Source organism: Limulus polyphemus, unplaced genomic scaffold, assembly GCF_000517525.1.
Source record: "Limulus polyphemus unplaced genomic scaffold, Limulus_polyphemus-2.1.2 Scaffold5337, whole genome shotgun sequence".
Classification (NCBI taxonomy): domain Eukaryota; kingdom Metazoa; phylum Arthropoda; class Merostomata; order Xiphosura; family Limulidae; genus Limulus; species Limulus polyphemus.
The window spans coordinates 54,745-66,128 of record NW_013670947.1 but is presented as its reverse complement, the minus strand read 5'-3'; the positions used below and the strand labels follow the sequence as shown (position 1 = coordinate 66,128).

General features: G+C 31.7%; 1 protein-coding gene across 1 annotated transcript in view; it reads left to right on the top strand.

Annotated features, from left to right (window-relative positions):
* The first annotated feature begins 3,727 nt into the window (after window positions 1–3,727).
* LOC106472437 (mitogen-activated protein kinase kinase kinase 4-like) overlaps window positions 3,728–11,384 on the top strand; it is a 33,802-nt gene continuing 26,145 nt past the window's right edge. The window contains exons 1-3 of the mRNA XM_022401007.1: window positions 3,728–3,853; window positions 9,374–9,533; window positions 9,818–9,937. Coding sequence (XP_022256715.1) covers window positions 9,380–9,533; window positions 9,818–9,937 — 274 coding nt within the window. The 5' untranslated portion in view covers window positions 3,728–3,853; window positions 9,374–9,379. The remainder of the gene's footprint in view (window positions 3,854–9,373; window positions 9,534–9,817; window positions 9,938–11,384) is intronic.

Genomic DNA, 11,384 nt, shown 5'->3' with positions numbered 1-11,384 from the left:
GTCATCTCATCTGGATCATCCAATATTGAACTTTTAATTAAAGAAATATTTTTAGATTATAAATGAATGCCCATCTTTAAATAATAACATAACTTCACACAGTTAAGTCTGTTCTGAATACTTGTATGATATTGTTGCATTATCCTATCTTTTGTTTATTTGGTTGTCTTTTAATTTATTTGATCCTTTTATTCTGTATTTTAGTTACTTTTTATAACATGTTTAATCTTTATAAATATGTGTACCTAATAATCTACCCAGTTCAATATAGCTTGCTGAAGATGGAATATGTATATTCTGAAACATTCAAGAATTAAATGTTTGTTACTGTACACACACACATGTCAAATCTTTGTTGTTGCTGTTATTGTTTTGTTGTTCATCATTAAACTTTGATTCCCATCAAATGAATCTGTTTCCCCTATTGTCTCTGTTCAGATGTGGTCTCTAGAGAAGGCCTTTTTTCTAGCTCTCTGTTCTTGTGGTGGTGGATGTTCTGTAGGTTTAACATCATCATCATCTTCTTGTCTGTCGGAACTTCTTATTGTGAGCCAGTCAGATATGTATTGTTTCTTCCATCTCCTGTTCAGAAGGCACTTGCTCCCTGGACTTCTATTTTCTTAGCTCTGAACTTTCTCAACTTTCAGAACCATTACATTCAATTGTTGATCTACCATGTTTCAGGACCTTAGACCCTGGTTGTAAACCTACTGTCTCATTTTGTTCTGAACAATTCCCACAGTGTGTTTGCTACATTCTCTGGTGTTTTCTTTGGATTTACTCCTACTATGTCAACACTGCCATTCCAATTCCCTTCCACTTCTTACTTGCAGAAGCCATTTTCCTCTCATTTTTTTCTTGGCCTCTTCACACACTCTTTACCACAGAAACTGTTTAATCTTCCCTGACCACACCTTTGCCTCCTACATTTGAGTAGATTGAAAGAATTATTGATTATTTTTTAATCATCTTCCACTACCTTGTACGGTCATTTCAATTCAGATTTTCTCCTTTGTTCTATGTGGTCTCTTCATTGTCTTACTCATACTGCTACTTTTAGGGCTCTTTATGATGCCTTTTTCTTATTGTCTGTGGGATTCTTCTTTCTATTGTACAATATTTTGTCAACTTTGCCTGCTTGGGTTATATACCCAAATCAACTAGTTTCTTCTTCTTTGGGTGATGGCCTTTTGCTTATTTTTGTTGTTTCACAGCTTCTCATGCCTCTTGTCAATGATGTCCCCTGCAGGGATATAAATGATCTCTAACATACTTGTGTCACATTATTTACACCACATGGAGGTTTCACCTAGCTTTGCTTATGTCTACCTCCAGTCACCATTCTCCACTGTTCACAGTAGCTCTCTGATGGTGAGTTGTTTATTTTTCTTATGTCTTTTTCATGTCTCACAACCATCTTATTCATAGTATTGATATATGTATATTATGGAGATGTTGGAACCCATTGTGTAACCAGTTTTACCTCACAAGGAATACAAACTGAGAGGAAAAGCTAATCCCATCTGCCTCTGCTGATTGCTAGATATTGAGGTGGTTTTCTGCATGATTGCTTTGGTGTTGTCTATATATTTTATCTTCCAAGCTGTTCTACATTTATAACAAAAACAGCACTAGGTGTGTACTTTCTCCCACACCTGGCTTGGGCCTGCTGTTTTTAGTTATGGTAATCCATTGCACTCTCACTCAATCTAGGACTTAATTACAGATGATTGTGTTTGATGATGTGGTCCCATAACCTCTGTGGTGTTTTCCTCTACACAGACTGCCCCGTCTCCATTTCTTTTAGTGAAGTACAAAAGATCCTTTTCTTTTCCTGTCTCAGGCTGTTAGAAAAGTCTATATGGAGAGTTCTTCATTGAGTGGTACAATTCCACTAGTTATGAAATTGAGTGAGCACACCTTTTGTTTAGGAAGTAGAGTTGGGATATTACCTGGTAATGTAGTACGGGACAAGCCTCAATGTTATAAATTATGCCATCCCCAGTGGCTCAGTCCAGCTGAATGGGTCTTGTGTTTGTCTTGGAACACAGATATAGGATACTTATCCCTGCAATTGATTATTGTGATGAGTATGTCAAGTAAGTAGTTTTCCTATATGGAAAGGCCTAGCTACGTTACACACTTCAGTTCATCTGCTTAACCGTGACAGATAATGGTCACTTCAGTAATATGACATTCTGCCCACCATGCAAAATACTCTTGTGACACTTTCTTTTGCTCTACCGCCTTTCCTAACAATAAATACCACAATAATATTACCTGCTTGAAATGGATGTGGTATCCTACTGAGTGACCACCCTTACTTCATGAGCTTTCCCTTTCTGATGCTGTTTTCAAAAAGAAGCTTATATTTGTAATATCTTTTTCTGCACCAGCCCCTCCAAAATTGTTACCGTGGGATTCTAGCTTTTTGCTGTCCATAGAAACGAGTAGCATCTCTGAGGTTAACATTTATTTACCTGAAAATGTATTTACACTTCTGCACAACCACCCATCATTTCCTCCTCTTCTGGTGTGTTTTCTTTGTCTCATCAAGAATGAGCCTTTATTCAAATGTTAATACTTACAGGAATTACTGTACATCAAATACATGATGTTTACACCATAGGCAGGTGCAATACATGTTGATACATGTACGATTGAGAGTTTTCTTCAATGCTTGTAGGATGTGCGGGAATTTACACAGCAGTGCATGCAAGGTCATAAGGTAAAGAAAATGCTAACATGATATAAAAGTATTTTATTGAAAATCAACATTTTATCTTGTTTTTGACACATTAATCATTAATGTATATCAAATGTTATGATTCTGTTAGCATGATGAATATTTTATGACAGTTAACTTCTGAAACTTGACTTACAAATAACTTTTTCACTCATATTGTCAGCAAGCAGTTTTCATTAATTTATAGAAAAAAAGCATGTTTTAAGTTTCTGAAATATTATATGTATATTTGAAATCATTAGTGTATAGGATATAGAATATTTTTCTTTAAACAATTTTAAGACATGTATACACATCTAAAATTTGTGAAAAACTGTAAGCTTTTATTTTATGCAGTTTCATTTTTTTCTCTTTTTGAGGATTATTACTACATTCTGCATAAAACAGGGTTATGTTATACTAAAATAATTTTGAATATAAAAGTCATGTGATAATCATTTATTTGCAATTGGACTGTTGAAATTTGTACGATGAAACTTTAACCCTCGTACACTAGGTGAATTATGAGTGAAGTGGTGTGCTTTAAAACTATGTTACGGAGCCATTGTTAAGATTCATGATCATTAGAGAGACCATGAATGGACATGTCTACATGGATTGTAATGACTTGGTGAGGCTCCAAAACTGTTTCAATATAACACTCCCAACCCTCTGTACTGTAATTTGTCCTAAATGGGACAACTTTACAAAGATATTTTTCATAGTTGATAATTCAGTCTGTGTTGTTGTCTAGAATTAAATATAAACTTTTATAAAATCATGGGTTAGCTTTAAAATAGTAAAACTGTTTTCCCCATTAATTATACTACTTTTCTTTTTGAGTGATTATGTGACTGTATTAAATATTTATATAATAATTTTATGACATTCTTTTATTTATTTATTTTTATCTCATTCATAATCAACAAATAGCTGTGATGATACTTATGGTATATAAGTACCAAACATTCTAATGTGTTGAAATCTTATTTTTTAAATTAATATTCATAGATTAATCTTCAACCAAATGACCACCGTGCTATTAAAGAAGCAATTGATGAAATCCGTACCTTTGAAGGGATTAAACATCCAAACTTGATTCGTTACTATGGAGTTGAAATTCATAGAGTGAGTACCAAATAATCATCTAAACTCAGTCCACTGTGGGTTCAGTTTTGTTATGTGAATAATGAACAAATAACCAAATCAGACCTGCTATGTTTACACAGAGAGACAATTGAATAATCTACCACACTTGAACTACTATGAACAAGAACTGATGTTAACTCTCTCTCCATCAAACTCTTTTTCTGCACATGTCACAAGGTTTTAGTGAGTTACATTCAAAATTTGATTAAATTACATTTTTTTTATGGTATACAAATAAGTACAGGATAAAAATGTAGCTAATAATCCATATTTTAATAGTGTATAAATTTTAAGTTTTTACTTTTATAAGTCAGTATTAAATTAATCCTGAATTTCCCCTAGAAGGTAAATTGTGACATTTTCTCTCTAAGCATCACCTCTTCTCTAATTGAAGAAGTATGAAATTTAATGTAAATTACTCATTATAAGATTGTCATCGCTCAGACAAAGCAAAATTGTATAGCCTTCAATCTTATTTAGTTAAAGAGCCATGAAATAGACAATCAGGCCCCCTTGCCACGCCAACCTGTCACATCCTCTCTTTCAGAAATTGCCAATAGTTCTCTCTGACATCCAATACTATATTAATTGCAATCAATAGAAAGCCAAGGTTTTCATCTATCAAATGATGTATTATAAAAGTTGTTTTCTATACAGAGAATTGTCAGTGCCACTTTCAGTTCAAGCTTTATTCTCTTGGAAAACATATCAATGAACTTTGATGAATTTTTAACTTCTCTTTTCATATAGATAAAAAGCCAGAAAAATTGCAATACTTATGGGACATCGTCTGCTTTTTGCATATTATTGTTTCGTGTTATTTGAAGTATTACTGAATAAAATAAAACATTATTTAATGTAGTACTACTGTTAGTATAAAAAAAAAAGTAGGGTTAAGTGTCACTAACAGTCAACAGCCAAAAGAAAAAAAAAGAGGACCCGGGTAAGTACTTTATTTCTTGTTTTTCATTGTATTCTTTATTTATCATTATAAAAGTAACTAAAATGTAGAAATAGGAAACTTTTTAGGTTAGTTAATGTTAGTTAATTCATCCAAGCTAGTCAATATGTTACCTATTGGAGTGAAGGTTGTACTTAAAGAGAAATTGACAATTCTGTGTACATAAAATAATGTAATATTATATGTCATTTCATAGATGAAAGCCTTGGCATTCAATTGGTTATAAATAATATAGTATTAAATGTAAGAGATAACTATTAACAAATCCTGAAAGAGAGGATGTGACAGGTGGGTGTGGCAAGAGGAGTCTGATTTTCTGTTTGATAGCTCTGTAATCAAATAAGATTGAAGGCTATGAAAATCATAATCTTTCTGAGCAATGATGATATTATAGTGAGTAAATTACATTAAATTTTGTACTTACTGGAATGGTGGTGAATAAATTAGGGAAGGGAAAAAAGTCACATTCCTCACAGTAGGAGAAATTCGGGATTTTTTAATATTGCATTATAATATTAAGAAGTTAGAACTTATATACTGTTAAGATATGGATTATTAGCTATGATTTTATGTTATACTAATCGGTATATCATAAACAAAAAGTAATTGAATTGAATTTTGAATGTAACTCACTAAAAACCTCATGACATGCACAGTAAAGGATGCCCATGGTGAGAGAGTTAATATAAATAAAAAAAGGGTGCATGGTTCTTTCTTGACTTGTATGGAATAAACTTTTTGTATTTAACCTTTTTGGCTTCTGGATTTGCTATCAGAGGTAAGGTAATGTCCCATCTCATTACAAAAATAAAACTAATGTGTGAAATTTTTTGAAATTTGACAAAAATGTATGTAGTTCAGAAAAAATAAAGTATTTACTTTTTTCTATTTTTAATAAAAATTTGTTATTTGCACTCAGACTCTGAATTGTTAACTAGCAAGGTGATTTTTGTATGAAGTATAAAAATACAATTTTTAGTCTTACAGTTTTACATTTCATTTGCATAATCTCTAGAACTTCCTAAATGATTATCAAAAGTTTTTAATTAATGTAAATGTTTATATTTTACTTTCCTTTTTCTTTACTATATCATTAACTATTTATTATCATCAGTATACAGTGCATTGAAATGTTTAATATTAACAAATAGAAATATGTACATACCTTTCAACTTTTCACAGAAATCCACTAGAATAGTCATATTTTTCTTATATGCATAATTTCACATTTTTATCTTATCACTTATAATTTGTTTTTAATTTATCTTTCAAATTCCTCATCTATTATCATTTATGCCAATTATGTCAACTGATTGCAGTGGGACCTTATGAAGTTATCTTGGAAGGTTCCCCTCAAAGACGCTTTACCAAAACAAGATGGCTTTTATACACGTCACCTTGTTTATAACTTTTCATAATCCAAGTGACAAGATAAATTTATAAAAATCATTAAACCATTCAAATATGATTTTTAAAACACATATAATACATAATTAACAAAAATATAAAAGGAAAACCTAAATACAACTTAACTGTATCTCTAACTGTAGCATATTTAGGTATGAAACCACCGTAAGTGCTATAGTCAATCAAGCAAACAACAATACTAAAGTTGTTACATCTACATCAATACAAAACTATGCATCAATTACAAATTAGCTGTTGATTGAGTACATTGTAAACTGAGGTCTTTCTAAAGACTATTTATACTTGTGTCAACTAAGTACATGTATGTTGTAGATCTCAAGGCAAAGTATAGAAGGTGACCATGGCATTCATTAAGGGTTGGAAAGTTTATAGCTGTTTCTCAGACAAAACAGCTACAGACTTTAAATCTCACATATCAAAGAGGTCAAACATATGTACTTAGCAACTACATACTCATGTATATTTCCAATTTATGTGACTAAGAGTGAACTACTGCTAAAGTCGAGATTTTTCATAGCACGTGGATCATATGGCACGAAAACTGAGGTTTTTTTATTTTTTACCCTCAACAGTAAGTTATTTGTATTTTATTGTAATTTTGAGACTGGAAATAGTCTCATTTTAGAATTGTGTAAAAAAGTAATCATTGTTTTATAAAATGTGAGTTTTTATACATTATAATGTTACTTTCATTGACATATATTGAATTTTGACATCAATTAAATTCTGAATGTAACACAGTGCATACACAGATTTGCCAAGTACTTCCATCTTGAGAGTGTAACATAACTCTTGTCATATTTCATTCCAAGAATAAAGCTAGTGGATGAAATTGTTTGAAATTTGACAGGAACTTTTCTAAAGGCATGTAGTTTCAGAAAAATATAATTTTCTACCAACAATTTTTTATTTATTGTAGTTATTTGCACTCAGGCTCTGAATAGTTCAAGTACAAGGTGATTTTCATGTGAAGTATAGAAATACTTTCTTTTTATCTTACAGTTTTTAAATCTCATTTGCATAACCTTTAGAGCCTCCATTTAGGGTAAATGTTTATATTTTTAATTTTCTCTACCATAACACTAACTGTAGCTGTTATCACAAAGGTACAGTGCAATGAAATGTTTAAGATTAAAAAATAGAAACATGTAAATACCTTTTAACTCTTCATTCAATAATCTTAAAATATTTTCTTTATATGCATACGTTCACATCTTTACCTTTTTGTGTCATTGTATAACTTCTTGTTTCCTCCTAAATTTCTACCTTTTTCATAAAGCTTACTGTAGATGTACACCAACCATGATACCATTCTCCTCTCTGCTGTCAAAAACATTGTAGTCGATTGTCACTGAACAATTCAAACATGGATTTATCTGTAAAGAACACTTCTCTACCCTTCCTCAATCCACTCTTAATGGTCTGATGCCCATTTTAACTTTTTTGGCTACCTCTTCTAAGCAGTGGTTTTTGAGTAGGTTCATTTCCATTGAGACTTCTTCATACCAATGTATATCATACTGTTTTTCAGATAGCATTCACACCTGTATTCAGAGTAAGGCTGTTGAAAAGATCTTTACTCAGCCATCATCTGCCTCATAAGGAACATACTCTTATAAACTATACTTTTGGAGAGTTTTGGTTTCATACCTGACTACTCCAGTTATTAACATTGACAGTTTTACATCCTCTTTCCAAAGCTTTGTATACAACTTTTACTGACACATTATGTGTTGCCACAATTTTTTATATGGTTATTCTTAATCAGCCAAAACCTTGATTCCTGTATGTTTATGTGGTATTTTAGTCCCAAGAGCTTTAATTAGAATCACACTGCTACTGCTGGACATATTAGTATTTGGCTGGTGCTAACTACTCTGTTAATCTTCTTCATTATCTACTCTGTATAATGGTCTACAAATTGTACTTACTTTTCATTTCTATCAAGTAAGACTAGTTAACACATTATCAAACATTGATTCATTGCACTGTCATACAATGGTAAGTTATATATTACCATATATTTAATTATAGCTGGATTAGGATAAGAACAGGGAAACCAAGGCCTTAACATCATGCTGGAAAATATATAAAAGTGCACCAGTTTCCACTGTTCTCACATTAGGATAAGTTACTGCAATAGCAAGGGGAAGCAAGTACTGCCTGAAGAATCTCTATGAATTTTATGGCATCATACTCTTTCAAGAGACTAAACTTTCAGACCTTGATAAGTTCGCTGTCACTGGTTTAAACTTCATACCACATGCTGACCCAGAAACTTGAATGGTCCTTATAGTTTGTTACAACAGTAGCATCCATTGTGACTTCTCTAGTAGCTCAAAGTAGAATATATACCATTTAAGGTTACAATCCATCCAGATATATCACACCAAAATTACCCACACAATTTCTAACTCACCAATGTGTACACAAAAGGTAACACTGCACATCTGCTGGAAGTTCCTCCCTGACCTGTGTGAAAACCCTCCTGTGTATCTTAGTATTAGGAAACTTCTCTCCACCATCAAACAAAGTTAATTCAGTAACTTCTGCAAGAGGAACACTCACACTTGTGGAATAGTGATACTGATAAATCATGTAAAACATACAATCAACTCAAGTTGAATTCATTCAAATAAGGCATGACCCAGTCCTGACAGAAGAGGCAAAAATTGCATGGAATAAAGCATGTGCTCTCTACAAGTGATTGGATCTTAAAACTTGTGACATGAAATAAATTTGAACCATGCAGTAAACCAACCTTCTAAGCACTTTTTTTTATAAAATTTATAAAATGTTTTTTATTACTTGTTTTATTATGCTTTTTACCCTGACTGAAACAAGAAGAAAGATGAACAACTTTGTGGGTTGGTAATTTTCTGGTTTGGTATTTTAGCAAAGATTTCTTGCCTTGTTGGGTAGAGAAACAAATAAAAGTGAGTAGCAATCATCTTTTAAAGTCAAACTCTGTCATTGTTGTTTTTTAGTGTGCATATTTGTATTATGCCTGTTGAATACCTTGGCCATCCATGCATGTAAAGTCTGCCAACTCTAAGATACTGATGTTTATGAAATATACTAATAATGGTATTGTTTGTTTGATTGAATAGGAGGAGATGCTGATATTTATGGAATACTGCAATGAAGGCTCTTTGGAAAGTGCTGCACAGCTTAATATTCCAGAGAGTCTGGTTAGGAAATACACCCGACAACTGTTAGAGGCTGTTAGTGTTCTTCATGAAAATGGAATTGTACACAGAGATATCAAAAGTAAGTTAGGTTTTTATAATTATTTAGAACAGAAGAAAATGGAAAATTCTCATTTTTGGTTAAGTATTTTAGTTATATTTTGCAATTATATTTAAAGTATAAAATATAGGAGTTTGATTAGATAAGTTTAAGTAATTCATGATAATATTAATTTCACCAGTTTAAACTTTTTTTGAAGGATGAATTGCAAAGTTTTTAATTAATTCTTGTATGTTTACTTGAATATTTGATTTGATGAACATGCTATAAGGTATTTGTATTTCTCAGCATAATTTGTATTACAGGTGCTAATATATTTCTTTCTTCTAATGGAGTTTTGAAATTGGGTGATTTTGGCTGTTGTATAAAACTTATGAACCATACAACCATGCCAGGAGAATTGTGTGGCCTTGTTGGAACGCCAGGTAAAGTTATTCTATTATCAGTAGCTGTTGTTGTGACTTGATTTCAACATTACCCTCCTCTTAAAACATCATCCTTTTTTTCGTACCTGAGTTTATGTCATTCTAATAATTTTTTATGTATTATAATTAATTTGTAATGTGAACACAGGTGATATGTGCAAAGGGTTAATTGTTGATACAAGCTAGAAGAAACATATTTAGCAGTGATACATATATACCGATCAATAGTTCAGTGTCAACATGGGTAGACTTAAGGCTTTAGGGACAGTAACGGACCTTTCAGGGAAAGTTTTTTGGATATCAAGATCATTATATATGTAAGAGCCAATGAATACTAAATTTTAAAAAAATCAAATTTTTTTAATGTTCTTCATGGTAATAGAAAATCTCATGTACGGAGTATTTAGGATAGTGACCTTCTCTAAATCTGTACCACAAACCATTTCAGAGCAATGCTTTCATCATTACAGTGAAGACTGAAGTTATGAAAGAGAACCCAAAGTAAAACCATTGTGATCAAGTTAAATGTATCTTTTCTTTTTGTACCATTGACATGATAATAAGGAACTATTTGTAATTTATGAAGGCCCACACATTTGTCATTACTGGCTATTTTAATGAGAAAAAGGCTGATGTAACTGAGATAAAACCAATGACATACTTGTCAAGTGTTCTAATTCATTCCCACATGACTTTTTTTTCCTTGTTCTACGTAAATATGGTCTTTTAAGTTAGTATCTAATGTCCATTGGAAAATTTGTAGGAATTTCTCAAGATGAGTAGTATAAGGTAACATCCTCATCCTTCACAGAAATTTGTACAGAAGAAATTATGATATCAGTCAATAGCATATAATCATGGCCATCAGATTGAGCAAAGTTGACAGTGGTCAAAGTATTGTTCCAAAGGTAACATGGGACATGAAACATAACTTGTATAAAGTGTGGTTAAATCTCAGCAGTACTTTTTAGTAGCAATGGTCTTGTCCTTCTGTAAGTCTTTATTGCTACAAGCGGTATTGATTAGAAAAGTAACTGCCAAAAAAATCCTAATTTCTATACACCAAATTGTATTTTCCTTTGTATATAAGGAGTTGCCATATGTAATGATTTTAAAAGTGTAGCTGTACTGAGAAATGTTTCCGAAGTTATGTGTCATTACAAGAAACTATAATTGATTCTTTACAAATGTGAGTCCTATCAACTGCATTCATAAAACAGTTCAGAAAATATAGTAATTTTAACAGAATGATTAAATATTTTAAATTTGATGATGAGGAACCCATTATTTTAACTATTTATTCATATGAACCATTGTAAGACAACATTTTTTACATTCACAATTTTGTTTTCTGTGGAAAAGTGTTTTGTGTGTTCAAGTAATTACATATTTTAATAACTGTAAACATTTTACATGTTCAGAGTTGTTAATAATTTAAACACACACA